Here is a 14,494-nt window from a genome sequence, read left to right on the forward strand (position 1 = left end):
CAGGGCTATGGGGAGAGAGTGGGGCAGTGGGATTAGTTTGGGATTGATACAGGGCTATGGGGAGAGAGTGGGGCAGTGGGATTAGTTTGGGATTGATACAGGGCTATGGGGAGGGAGTGGGGCAGTGGGATTAGTTTGGGAATGATATAGGGCTATGGGGAGAGAGTGGGGCAGTGGGATTAGTTTGGGATTGATACAAGGCTATGGGGAGAGAGTGGGGCAGTGGGATTAGTTTGGGATTGATACAGGGCTATGGGGAGAGAGTGGGGCAGTGGGATTAGTTTGGGATTGATACAAGGCTATGGGGAGAGAGTGGGGCAGTGGGATTAGTTTGGGATTGATACAGGGCTATGGGGAGAGAGTGGGGCAGTGGGATTAGTTTGGGATTGATACAGGGCTATGGGGATTGTGTGGGGCAGTGGGATTAGTTTGGGATTGATACAGGGCTATGGGGAGAGAGTGGGGCAGTGGGATTAGTTTGGGATTGATACAGGGCTATGGGGAGGGAGTGGGGCAGTGGGATTAGTTTGGAATTGCTCCTTGGATGCTGCCTGACCAGCTGTGCTTTCCCAACCTCACGGACTTTAGGCTCTGGAATAAGGCCATGGATGAATTTGAAAACAAGAATGAGAACTTTGTTTGGAACAGGAACTCTGCAAACATGGGGGTGATTGGTGACAGCTCCAGGCCTCTGGAAGAGCTGAAGCTAGTGGAGGAGACAATGCCCAGGAGGATGTTGGACTGAATCCCTGTCGCCGTAACACTCCGCGTTCAACAGTGGCTGAGTCGGGGCTGGAGGAGGTGTTGAGAGAGAGTAAACCATGAGCTCCACATGTGGGAATGGTGGGAAGCTCAGCTGCCTCTTCGTGGGACGGTAACCTGGGAACAGGGGAACTGGTGGGAGTGTTCGAAAGACCCTTTTAAGGAGGGGGGGGTGGGGAATGGAGACTTAGGAAGGGTCTGAAGAGGGCCTGAATTTTTTATTCATTCTTGCAACAAGGACGTCGTTGTTTGGACCAGCACTTATTGCCCATACTGGGGGGGGGGGGGGGGGAGGGGCAGATAAGAGTCAACCAGGTCGCTGTGGGTCTGGAGTCACATGTAGGCCAGACCAGGTAAGGAGGGCAGTTTCCTTCTCTAAAGGACATCAGTGAACCAGATGGTAATCGATAATGGATTCATGGTCTTCGTTCGGCTATTAATGCTGGATTTTTATTGAATTTAAATTTCACCATCTGCTGTTGCGGGGTTCGAACCTGGGCCCTCAGGTCATTACCAGTGTCTCTGGATTATCAGTCCAGTGATAATGCCAGGAGGCCATCACCTCAGCTGGTGGGGGTGGGGGTGGGGGGGGGGGGGGGGGGGGGGGGGGGGACCATACTGACTGCACGGACAGGTATCACCGGATCACAGAACTGAGAGAGATTCACTCACCAGGGCACCTTCCAGAGCGAAGACTGCGGAAGGTCCGGCCTTCTCCAAGGGTTCCATGCGGCGCCTCCATCTCCGACGTCGGAAGGTATCCGTCTTCCTCTGCTTCAGGTGGAATTTCCAACCAAAGAGAGAGGCATACTCCCAGCCTTCCATCTCCAAATCTTCAGCCTTGGTCTGTGGGAAGGAAACAGTCACAGGTGCCCAATGAGAGTGGGTGGACGGGTGCCATTTGGCCCATCGGGGGCTGTGCTGGCTCTCTGACAGAGCTGTCCAATTCATCCCATTCCACCACATAGCCCTGCACAGGTTTCTTTGGGAGGCACACAGAAACACTCCGAAGGAACTGAAGGAGGTGAGGTTGAGAGGTGTGCCCCAACTGCACTGGCAGGCATGACCCTCTGGGTTGGGATTTCCTTTTGGAATTTGCATCTGAGTCAGTTTCTGCACCATTCCACGTCACACCACCCCCCCCCCCCCCCCCCCACAAACCCCCAACAAATTTCTTAAAGCTTGGCTTTGTCAGAGGGATTTCACCAGTTTCCTCTTTTCCCCTTCCCCCCCACCTTACCCCAGTTCCAACCTTCCAGCTCAGCACTGTCCCGATGACCTGTCCTACCTGCCAATCTCCCTTCCACATATCCACTCCACCATCCCTCTGACCTATCACCTCCAACCCCACCCCTATCCCCCTATTGTACTCTTTGTTACTTTCTCCCCACCCCCCCCCCTCTCATTTATCTCTCCATCCTGGAGGCTTCCTGCCTCTATTCCTGATGAAGGGCTTTTGCCCGAAACATTGATGCTCCTGCTCCTCGGATGCTGCCTGACCTGCTGTGCTTTTCCAGCACCACTCTGATCTGAACTCTGGTTTCCACCATCTGCAGTCCTTGTTTTTACCTTTGTTAGAGGGGGGACATGCCTGACAAATTTGATTGAATTTTTTCGAAGAGGTGACCGAGTGCGTCGATGAGGGTAATGCAGCTGATGCAATTTATATGGATTTCAACAAAATACATAGAAGGTCTCACGTGGGAGATTGATAATAGAAGGTAAAATCACACAGGATCCAGGGTGATGTGGCAAGTTGAATCTCATGCCGGGAAAGAGAGGGTAGGAGGCTGTTTGTGTGCCGCTGGTGTACCACAGGGATCAGGGCTGGCTGCCTTATTGTTTGCGATCTTCAGAAATAGTGGAGATAAGGTTGTGTGGAAGCAGGGGGGGGGGGGTGGGGTGGGATGATTGGTAAGTTTAACGGCTGGCACTAAGATCGGTTGGGTGACAGTGAGAAGGAAGGCATGAGGTTATAGGAAACGTCGATTCTCCTGCTCCTTGGACGCTGCCTGAGCTGTTGTGATAGATTATAGAATATAGACAGATTAGTCAGATAGGCAGATCCACGGCAGATGGAACTGAGGAATGTAGGAAAGGGAGTAGGTCATTAACCCCCTTGAGGAGAAAGTGAGGACTGCAGATGCTGGAGATCGGAGCTGAAAATGTGTTGTCGGAAAAGCACAGCAGGTCAGGCAACATCCAAGGAGCAGGAGAATCGGCGTTTCGGGCATGAGCCCTTCTTCAGGAGCCCTTCTTATTCATGAAGAAGGGCTTATGCCCGAAACGTCGATCCCCTGTTCCTTGGATGCTGCCTGACCTGCTGCGCTTTTCCAGCAACACATTTTCAGCATTAACCCCCTTGAGCCAGTCCACCATTCCATACAATCATGGCTGGTCTGTGGCTTAACTCCTGCTTTGGGCCCATACCCTTATTATCTTTGCTTAATTTTATTGGTTTCCGATTTAGCAGTTGATGAAGGGCTTATGCCCGAAACATTGATTCTCCTGCTCCTCAGATGCCGCCTGACCTGCTGTGCTTTTCCAGCACCACACTCTCGACTCTGATCTCCAGCATCTGCCGTCCTCACTTTCTCCTACCTGACTATTTTCTGCACCTGTTCACGGTATTTTAAAGAGCTACGCACCTGAATCTCAAATCCCGTTGAATATTCCCAGTATATAATTTTGTGCCTTCCAGAAAATATCCGGATCTATCCTTTCTCAGTCAGATACGGATAACCTCACACTCGCTTATATTAAAACCCATCTGCTACAGCTTTGCCCAATCACCTTATCTATCAATATCCTGTTGTAATTTTATGCTGTCCACAATACTGCCCAATTTGGTGTTACCAGCAAATTTGGATATTTGACTTCTTGTGCCATTATCCAAGACGTTAATGAATATTGTGAATAACTGAGGCACCAACACAGATCTCCGTGGGACACCACATCCTGCCAATTTGAGTACTTACCCGTTATTCCAACTCTCTGTTTCCCACCACTCACCCAATTTCCTATCCATGTCAGTAATTTGCCCTCAATTCTGAGGGTGTCCACATTAGCTAACCATCCCCTGTGTGAGACTTCATCAAATGTTTTCTGGTAGTCCATATGAACAAGCATCCATCGACTTACCTCTGTCCACCATCTTTGTCACCTCTTTCAAAAAGCTCTATGACGTTTTACAGACATGGTCTATCCTTCATGAATCTATACTGACTCTCCCTGATTAACAGATATCTCTTTCAAGATGATCAGTTACTGCGTTCTTGATGATCGATTCTAGCAATTTCCCCCACCACTGATGTTAGGCTAACTGATCTCTAATACCCTGGCTTCCCTCTGTCACCTTTCTTAAGCCGAGTGACATGAGCAACTTTCCAATTCGGAGGTCCAGTTCCTAAATCCAGGGAACTCTGAAAGATCATGGTTAGGGCAGCAGCACCTATGCTTTCCAATCTCCTTTAACACTTGATCAGGTCCTAGGGATTGGTTATTCCTCAGTTCCACTAATTTCCCCGTGACTGATGATTAACCCTGTGATTGCGACGTGATGCATTTTGGAGGAAGGAACAAGACAAGGGAGTACTCAACTAGAGAAAGTGGGGACTGCAGATGCTGGAGATTAGAGTCGAGAGTGTGGTGCTGGAAAAGCACAGCCGGTCAGGCAGCATCCGATGAGCAGGAGAATTGACGTTTCGGGCATAAGCCCTTTATCGGCCCTCTCTGATGAAGGGCTTAAGCCTGAGATGTTGATTCTCCTGCTCCCTTGATGCTGCCTGACCAGCTGTGCTTTTCAGCACCACACTCTCAACAAGGGAGTACTCAATGGATGGCAGGACAACAGGAAGCTCGGAGGAACAGAGGGACCTTAGGGTGTTTATCCATAGAGCCCTGAAGGTTAATAGGATCATGAAGAAGGCACTGGAGATACTTGCCTTTATCAGCCAAGGCACAGATTATAAGTGCATCGGAGATCATGTTGGAGCTGTCTGGAACTGGTTAGCCCCAGCTGGAGTACTGTGTGCAGTTCCAGTCCCCACACTCTTGGAAGGACTTGAGTGCACTGGACGAGGTGCAGAGGAAGATCCACCAGGATGTGGTCTGGGATGCAGCATTTCAGCAATGAAGAGAGGCTGGATAAGCTCAGGTTGTGTTTTTGGAGCAGAGGAGACTGAGGGGGGGGGACATGATATGAGGTGTATACGATAATGAGGGGCATGGGACAAGGTGAATGGGAAGAGGTTGTCCTTCTCAGTTAAAGGGTCGATAACAAGGGGACATAATGATAAAGTGAAATATAGGTGGTGTGCAGGGGATTTGAGGAACGCGTTCCTCCCCCAGAGGGTAGGGGGGTTGGGGGGGGGGGGGGGGGGAGGTGGTGTATGGAATGCATTGCCTGGGGGAGGGTCGTTGAGGTGGGAAACCTCACAACCTTCAGAAAGAACCTGGACGAGCACTTGACGTGTCAGAACATTTAAGCTTGTGGGCCAAGTGGGGAAAAAAAACGGGAGTAGTATAAATAGGTTGGCACAGGCTCGATGGGCCGAAGGGCCAAGAAAAACTGAGGCTTGTGAAAGGGACAATCAGTGATGGTATGGTGCAAAACTAGGACCAAGAAGCAGATAAGCAAAACGATTAAATTATTCTGTCCATAACACAGATTCTTCTATTTCAATGTTATATTCCTCTCACTCCAGTCAGACCATTCTCAGTGTTCACAGTGAATGGGCAACTTTAATCTTCATGTAGATTGGGATAGTCTGAAGTAGGCCATTTAACTAAATAGTGAGGGGTTTCAGTTGCATGGAAAATTATGGAAAAAATTAAAGGCAGGAAGGGCTCAGCAGAGAGCACTAAACTTTTCAGAACAAGTCAGAGAGTAAGGAAAGGGTCAGGAATCTAACTTCACGGACAGCAGATGAAAGGACAACTCTGAGAAGGGGGATACAGTCAACAGAGGTCTGAGGGAGTTGTGTTTTAAGGACACGCAGTACAGAAAATAAGCTTGGAGCGCAGATTGAAATTGGCGGATACGATATTGTGGGTATCGCAGAGACATGGCTGCAAGGGCATCAGGGCTGGGAGCTAAAGATCCACGTCCTACCAAAAGGTTAGGCAGATGGGCAGAGGGAGCGGGCTGGCCTTGTTAGTAAGAAATTAAGTCGACAGCAAGATGCGATACAGGTTCAGAAGGTGTAGAATCTGTGTGGGTCGGGCTGAGGAACCGCAAAGGGTAAATAGACCGTGGTGGGAGTTGTGTACAGGGCCATCGTCAGGATGTGGGGCAGGAAACAAGGAGCTAAAAAAGGCACGCAAGAAAGGTGTTGTTCCAATAATCACGGGGGACTTCAATATGAGGGTGGACTGAGAAAATCAGGTTAGTAGCTGATCACAAGAAATGGAATTTGTGGAATGTGTACAATTTTTTTTGGAGCAGCTTGTGGTACAGTCCACTAAGGAACAGGCATTTCTGGATTTGGTGATGTGTGATGAGGCAGAGTTTATCAGGGAGATGAAGGTGAAGGAACCCCCAGGGAACAGTGAGCATAATATGATAGAATTAACCGTGCAGTTAGAGAGGGAGAACCTGGAATCAGGTGTAACAGTATTCTAATTGAGTAAAGGTAACGACAAAGGCGTGAGGGAGGAGCTGGTCAGAGTGGATTGGGAGGGGAGCCCAGTAAGGAAGGTGGTGGAGCAGCAATGGCAGGGATTTCTGGGAGTAATTCAGAGAGACACAGCAGAAAGTCATCCCAAGGAAGAAGAAAACATACCAAAGGGACGGTGAGGCTGACAAGGGAAGTCAGGGACAGCACAAAAGCAAAGAGAAAGCACACAATGTGATGAAGATTAGCGGGAAGCCCTTAAAAACCAGCAGAGATTGTTAAGGATGAGATTGTGGAGTACTTAGAAGGGCTTGATAAATTAGGGCTGCATTAGCACAGCTTCTCTAAGGGGAGATCACGCCTGACAAATCTGTTAGAATTCTCTGAGGAGGTAACAAACACGTTCGACAAAGGAGAGGTGGGGACATGATCTTGGCAAAGTCTTTGACATGGTGCCGCGCAGGAGGCTGCTCAATAAGATCAGAGCCCATGGTGCTAAAGGCAAGGTACTGGCATGGATAGAGGATGCTCCCGATGCGGTCTCCTCTACATTGGGGAGACTGGGCGCCTCCTAGCAGAGTGCTTTAGGGAACATCTCCGGGACACTCGCACCAATCAACCAAACCGCCCTGTGGCCCAACATTTCAACTCCCCCTCCCATTCTGCCGAGGACATGGAGGTCCTGGGACTCCTTCACCGCCGCTCCCTCACCACCAGACGCCTGGAGGAAGAACACCTCATCTTCCGCCTCGGAACACTTCAACCCCAGGGCATCAATGTGGACTTCAACAGCTTCCTCATTTCCCCTTCCCCCACCTCACCCTAGTTTTAAACTTCCAGCTCAGTAACTGTCCCCATGACTTGTCCGGACTTGTCCGACCTGCCTATCTTCTTTTCCACCTATCCACTCCACCCTCTCCTCCCTGACCTATCACCTTCATCCCCTCCCCCACTCACCTATTGTACTCTATGCTACTTTCTCCCCACCCCCACCCTCCTCTAGCTTATCTCTCCACGCTTCAGGCTTACTGCCTTTATTGCTGATGAAGGGCTTTTGCCCGAAACGTCGATTTCGAAGCTACTTGGATGCTGCCTGAACTGCTGTGCTCTTCCAGCACCACTAATCCAGAATCTGGTTTCCAGCAGCTGCAGTCATTGTTTTTACCTACCTGATTGGCAGAAGGCAGAGACTGGGGATAAAGGGGTCTTTTTCAAGATGGCAGCCAGTGGTTCATGGAGTTCAGCAGGGGTCAGTGTTGGGACCACAACTATTCATGTTATGCATTAGCGATCTGGACGAAGGAACTGGGGGCATTGTTGCCAAGTTTACAGTTGACACACAGATAGGTGGAGGGACAGATGGTGGTGAGGAAGTGGGAATGCTGCAGAAGGACTTGGACAGGATAGGAGAGTGGTCAGATGGACAACGTGAAAAGGTGTGAGGCTATGTCTTTGGTAGGAGGAATAGAGGCACAACGCTACGTTCTAAATGGGGAAAGGCTTTGAAAATCTGAAGCACAAAGGAACATGGGAGAGCAGGTTCAGGATTCTCTTAAGGTCAACATGCAGGTTCAAGTTGGCGGCTAAGAACAGAGATGGAAAATTGTGAGCAGTTTTGGGCCCTGTATCTAAGGAAGGATGTGCTGGCATTGGAGGACATTTACAAGACTGATCCCGGGGATAAAGGGCTTGTCATATGAGGGGTGATTGAGGACTCTGGGTCTGTACTCGATGGATGAGGGGGGACCTGATTGGAGCTTACAGAATACTGAGAGGCCTGGACAGAGTGGACAAGGAGAAGATGTTTCCATGGGTGGGAGAGACTAGGACCCAAGGGCACAGCCTCAGAGTGAAGGGATGAACCTTTAGAACTGAGATGAGGAGGAATTTCTTCAGCCAGAGGGTGGGGAATCTGTGGAACTCATTGCCACAGAGGGCTGGGGAGGGTAAGTCATTGAGTGTATTTAAGACAGAGACAGATAGGGTCATGATTGATAAGGGGGTCAAGGGTTACAGGGAGAAAGCAGGAGAACGGGGTTGAGAAACATATCAGCCATGATCAAATGCTGGAGAAGACATGATGGGCCGAATGGCCTAATTCTATATTATAGTCTTATGGTCCCCAACATGTCTCCCTCAAACACTTCCAGGACAGGAATGGCACAGGGTTAGACACAGAGTAAAGCTCCCTCTACACTGTCCCCATCAAACACTCCCAGGACAGGGACAGCAGGGGGTTAGATACAGAGTAAAGCTCCCTCTACACTGCCCCATCAAACACTCCCAGGTCAGGGACAGCACAGGATTAGACACAGAGTAAAGCTTCCACTACACTGTCCCCATCAAACACTCCCAGGACAGGGACAGCATGGAGTGAGATACAGAGTAAAGCTCCCTCTACACTGTTCCCATCAAACACTCCCAGAACAGGGAACAGGGACAGCACAGGGTTAGATACAGAGTAAAGCTCCCTCTACACTGTCCCCCATTAAACACTCCCAGGACAGGGACAGCAGGGGGTTAGATACAGAGTAAAGATCCCTCTAAGCTGTCTGAAAGGGAGTGAGTGTCAGACTGTTCACTCCGGTCAGGGCTGGGTGTAGATAAATGTCCATGACCAATGATCCAAACTTGGAGAAGCTGTGGGATGATGGAAGTGGAAAGATTGAATTTACAACTCTGCCTTCAGAGACAGCTAAATGAGTTCAAATAAAAGCCAGACATCTCTCTCCCCTTCCCTTCTGCTTCAGCAGCATCCTACAAAGCCCAGCGCTTTCACCCGATGTCCTTTAAAACCCGACACATTGATAGCTATATCTGTAATGGGTGCGAGGTTTAATTTAAACAGAGGTTCGACTGGTTTTCAATATGGTGCTGTCCAATGAATATGGTCGGAAAATGTGGACAAGTGGAGGAAGAGATTGTGAGGTGAAATTCAGAGGGAACTCAGAGAGTGGGAATAAGGTGGGGGGGGGGGGAGGGGGTGACTCACATGATCTGTGCTGTGTCCAATTTACACAAACAGTCCGCATCTTGGAAACAAAGCTTCTAAATTTGTGGATGGCATACAAATTGATGTGACAGTGAGTATGGAGGGAGATAGTTAGAAAAGGCCGAAGGACGCTTGTCTATTTTCAAAGTTGAGAAGTGAAATTCAACGCTGATAAATATGTGGTAGCACATTCCGGTAGGAAGAACAGGGGAGGACACTCATTACTTGGAGGGTTCATGCAATAGAGTCATAGAGTCACCACAACAGACCCCTCAGTTCAAATCTAGTTCCATTTGCCAGCACCCGGCCCATATTCCCTCCAAACCCTTCCTATTCATATACCCATCCAGATGCCTTTTAAATGTTGCAATTGTACCAGCCTCCACCACATCCTCTGGCAGCTCATTCCATACACGTACCACCCTCTGCGTGAAAAAGTTGCCTCTTAGGTCTCTTTTATATCTTTACCCTCTCACCTTTAACCTATGATCTCTAGTTACAGAGTCATAGAGTCCTACAGCAGGGAGTCAGGCCCTTTAGCCCAATCTGGTCCATACCGACCAAAATGGCCGCCCACACTAACCCCATTTCCCTGCACACGAACCATATCCTTCTAATCCTTTCCTATCCATTTGGTTGTCCAAATGCCTTTTAAATGTTGTTAATATACCTGCCTCAACCACTTCACTTGGCAGCTCATTCTATTTGCATACCACCCTCTGTGTAAAAAGGTTGCTCTTAGGTTTCCTTTAATTCTTCCCCATCCAAGCTTAAACTGATGCCCTCTAATCCTCAATTCCCCAAACCTGGGAAAAGATTCAGTGCATTCACCATATCCATGCCTCTCATGATCTTATACACTTCTTTCAGATCCCCCTCAGTTTCCAACTCTCCGAAGAGAAAGGTCCAAACTTGACCACCTTTTCCCTACAACTCAGACCATTCTGGACTCCCCCATCCCAGGGAAAAGACTTTGTCTATTTATCCTATCCATGCCCCTCATGAATTTCTAAACCTCTATAAGGTCACCCCTCAGCCTCTGACGCTCCAGGGAAAACAGCCCGAGTCTATTCAGCCTCTCCCTGTAGCTCAAACCCTCCAACATCCTTTTAAATGTTTTCGGAACCCTTTCAAGTTTCAGAATATCTTTGCTATAGCGTGGAGACCAGAACTGAATGCATGACTCCAAAAGTGGCCTAACCAATGTCCAGTACAGCCGTAACATGACCTCCCAACTCTGAGACTCAGTGCCCTGACCAATAAAGACAAGTGCGCCAAATGCCTTCTTCACGATCCTGTCTCCCTGGGGCTTCACTTTCAATGAAGCCTTTTAGTGGCGTGGAGGAACCAAATGAATGCAAAGGTTCTGCTTTGGCAAAGCCAGGAAAAAGAACTAACCAAGCACTTTGAGAGGGACAGAACTGACGTGTAATGAAGTCAAGCTTAGGAGAAAGTGAGGACTGCAGATTCTGCAGGTCAGAGTTAAAAAGTGTGGTGCTGGAAAAGCACAGCAGGTCAGGCAGCATCTGGGCAGCAGGAGGGTCAACGTGTCGAGCATCAGCTGTTCATCAGGAATGCTGGGTGGGGTGTGCGTGTGTGTGTCTGTCTGTGTGTGTGTCTGTGTGTCTGTGTGAGTGTGTGTGTGTCTCTGTGTGTGTATGTCTGTGTCTGTCTGTGTTTGTGTGTGTGTGTCTGTGTGAGTGTGTGTGTGTGTCTGTCTAAGTGTATGTTTATGTGTCTGAGTGTGTGTGTGTGTGAGAGTGTATGTGTCTGTCTGTGTGAGTGTGTGTGTTTCTGTGTGAGTCTGTGTATGTGTGTGTGTGAATGTGTGCCTGTGTATGTCTGTGTGTGTGTGTGTCTGCGTGTGTGTGTCTGTGTGTGTGTGTGTGTGTGTGCATCTGTGTCTGTGTGTCCGTGTGTGTGTGCCTGTGTATGTGTGTGTGTGTGTCTGTGTGTGTGTCTGTGCTCTGTGTGTGTGTGTGTATGTCTGTGTCCTGTGTGTGTCTGTATGTATCTGTGTGTCTGCCTGTGTGTCTGTCTGTGTTGTGTGTGTATCTGTGTGTGTGTGTGTGTGTGTTTGTGTTCTGTGTGTGTGTCTGTGTGTTTGCATGTGTGTGTGTGTCTGTATGTCTGTGTGTGTGTTTGTGTGTGTGTCTGAGTGTCTGTGTGTGTGTCTGAGTGTCTGTGTGTGTGTGTTTGTGTTCTGTGTGTGTGTCTGTGTGTTTGCATGTGTGTGTGTGTCTGTATGTCTGTGTGTGTGTCTGTATGTCTGTGTGTGTGTTTGTGTGTGTGTCTGAGTGTCTGTGTGTGTGTTTGTGTGTGTGTCTGAGTGTCTGTGTGTGTGTGTTTGTGTTCTGTGTGTGTGTCTGTGTGTTTGCATGCGTGTGTGTGTGTCTGTATGTCTGTGTGTGCGTTTATGTGTGTGTCTGTATGTCTGTGTGTGTGTTTGTGTGTGTGTCTGAGTGTCTGCGTGTGTGCACATGCCAAAGGGGGTTAAAAGATAAATGGGAGAGGAATGAGCCTGGGGTGAAGGTAGCCTGGAAGGCGATAGGTAGGTGAAGGTTGGAGGGTGATGGTGATAGGTCAGAGAGGAGGGTAGAGCGATAGGTGGGAATGAAGATGGACAGGTAGTGGAGGGTTGGATCTGGGATAAAGTGGGAGCATGGGAAATGAGGAAACTGGTGACATTAACTTTGATCCTGTGTGGTTGGGGTGTCCAAGGCGGACGATGAGGCGTTCTTCCTCCAGGCGTTAGGTGGTCAGGGTTTGGCAGTGGAGGAGGCCCAGGACCTGCATGTCCTTGGGGGAGGTGGGAGGAGGAGTTGAAGTATTTAGCCACAGGGCAGTGGGGTTGATTGGTGCGGGTGTCCCAGAGATGTTCTCTGAAACATCCGACAAATTGGCTTCCTGTCTCCTGGAAGCAGATACGACGGAGGCTGAGCAATTAGGAGTAAGCCTTCAACTCCGCCACATCTGCTCCCAGGAGGACCAATTCCACCATAGGACATCCCAGATGGCCTCCTTCTTCAAGGACTGCAATTTCCCACCCACGTGGTCAACAATGCCCTCCAGCTCATCTCATCCAATTCCCACACCTCTGCCCTTGAACCCCACCCCTCCAATCACAACAAGGATACAACACCCCTAGCCTCACCTTCCACCCCACTAACCTCTGGATACAGCTCATTATCCTCCACCATTTCCACCACCTACAAATTGACGCCACCACCAGGAATATATTTCCCTCCCCACTTCCATCTAGGGTCTGCAGAGACCATTCCCTCCGCAACTCCCTTGTGAGGTCCACGTCACCCCCAACACACCCTCCCCTCCCGGCACCTTCCCCTGCCAACACAAGAAGTACGAAGCTTGCGCCCACACCTCCCCCCTCACCTCCACCCAAGACCCTAAAGGATCCTTCCATAACTGGCAGAGATTTCCTGCCCCTCCACACGTCATCTACTGTGTCCGTTGCTCTCGATGTGGTCTCCTCTACACTGGAGAGACAGGACACCAACTTGCGCATCATTTCAGAGAACATCTCTGGGACACACGTACTAAACAACCCCACTGGCCCGTGGCTGAACACTTCAACTCCCCCTCCCACTCTGCTAAGGACATGCAGGTCCTGGGCCTCCTCCATCGCCAAACCCTAACCACCCGACGCCTGGAGGAAGAACAGCTCGTCATCTACCTCAGGACCCTGCAACCAGATGGGATCAATGGTGATTTCACCACTTTCCTCATTTCGCCTCCACTCCCACCTTATCCCAGATCCAACCCTCGGTACCGCCCTCTTAAACTGTCCTACCTGCCCATCTTCCTTCCCACCTATCCGCTCCACTGTCCTATCACCATCACTCCCACTTATCGCATTCCCAGCTACCTTTCCCCCAGCCCAACCCCCATCCCATCTATCTCTCAGCCCCACAAGCCTCATTCCTGATGTAGAATTTATGCCCAAAATGTCGACTCTCCTGCTCCTCGGATGCTGCCTGACCAGCTGTGCTTTTCCAGCACCACACTCCTCTACACTGAAGTCATGCTAAACCTGTATTGAATCATGACACTACAGTACTACACTATACTACAGCACTACTGGCTACTGTGCTGTTAAAAACATTGCCAAGAAAGGTTACAGAGGTGGTACTAGACACGTATGGGTCTATATACAGTAGGCTGACATTCTGGGCTCCCAACGCTTGGGAAAAGGAGGCTGAGAGGTCAGCTCTCATAAATCTTTCCAACTGTGGAAGGTTTTGATGGAGGGGGAATAAGGAAAAAGTGTTTCCTCCTGCATCTTGGGTCATCAATCCCAGAAAATATCCAGGGAAAAGTGCCAAAGAAAATCCAAAGGGAACTTCGGGAGAAACCTCTTCAGTCAAAGAGCAGTGAGAATTCAGAATTCCCTGCCAAAGAACTGACAGGAATGTTATTGACATGGAGAAGTGAGACAAACGTCGAGGGAGAAGGGTGCAGAGGGTTACAATAAGGCCAGATGGGAGGATACTCAAATGGAGCACTGGCCCCAGCATGGGCAGCTTGGGCTGAATGGCCTGTTCCTGTGATGTGCAGCCCAAGAAATCTTATATAAACCCCGATGTATGTGTTAGTGTCTTTTAACAACCCAATAAACTCATTAGAGTCCTTCCAAACTAAAGGGTTTTGGAGTCCCTTTGAAACCCAATTGAATTGACTCCTCCTCTGGCCATCAATTTGGGGTCCATCTGAAAGGGCAATCTGAGGTAGCACCATCCTGGAGTTACTCTCAATGAAGGCCTCTCCTTCTCAACCTCTCCCCTCGTCTGAGGCATGGTGACCCTCAGGCTTAACCATCACCGGTCACCCCTCTCTCTAACGGCAGGTCAGGCCTAATGTTCACCAGGGAGGCAGCAATTGCGTGGTGCGGTGGCCCAGTGGTTAGCATTGCTGCCTCACAGCACCAGACACCCGGGTTTGATCCCAGTCCCGGGTGACTGTCTGTGTGCAGTTTGCACATTCTCCCCATGTGCATGTGGGCTTCCTCTGGTTTCCTCCCACAATCCAAAGCTGAGCAGGTTAAGCGAATTGGTCATGCTAAGTTGCCCACAGTGTTCAGGAATGTATGGGTTGGTACATTAGTCGG

At 49.6% G+C, this 14,494-nt stretch overlaps 1 protein-coding gene across 6 annotated transcripts in view; it reads right to left on the minus strand.

Annotated features, from left to right (window-relative positions):
* The window catches only part of dysf (dysferlin, limb girdle muscular dystrophy 2B (autosomal recessive)), a 377,035-nt gene that overhangs the window by 150,633 nt on the left and 211,908 nt on the right, over window positions 1–14,494 (minus strand). For all 6 annotated transcript variants that reach the window (XM_072577935.1, XM_072577982.1, XM_072577963.1 and 3 more), the window contains one exon: window positions 1,435–1,608. In XM_072577935.1, the coding sequence (XP_072434036.1) occupies window positions 1,435–1,608 (174 nt within the window). The remainder of the gene's footprint in view (window positions 1–1,434; window positions 1,609–14,494) is intronic.

Source organism: Chiloscyllium punctatum, chromosome 1 (genome assembly GCF_047496795.1).
Source record: "Chiloscyllium punctatum isolate Juve2018m chromosome 1, sChiPun1.3, whole genome shotgun sequence".
NCBI classification, from domain to species: domain Eukaryota; kingdom Metazoa; phylum Chordata; class Chondrichthyes; order Orectolobiformes; family Hemiscylliidae; genus Chiloscyllium; species Chiloscyllium punctatum.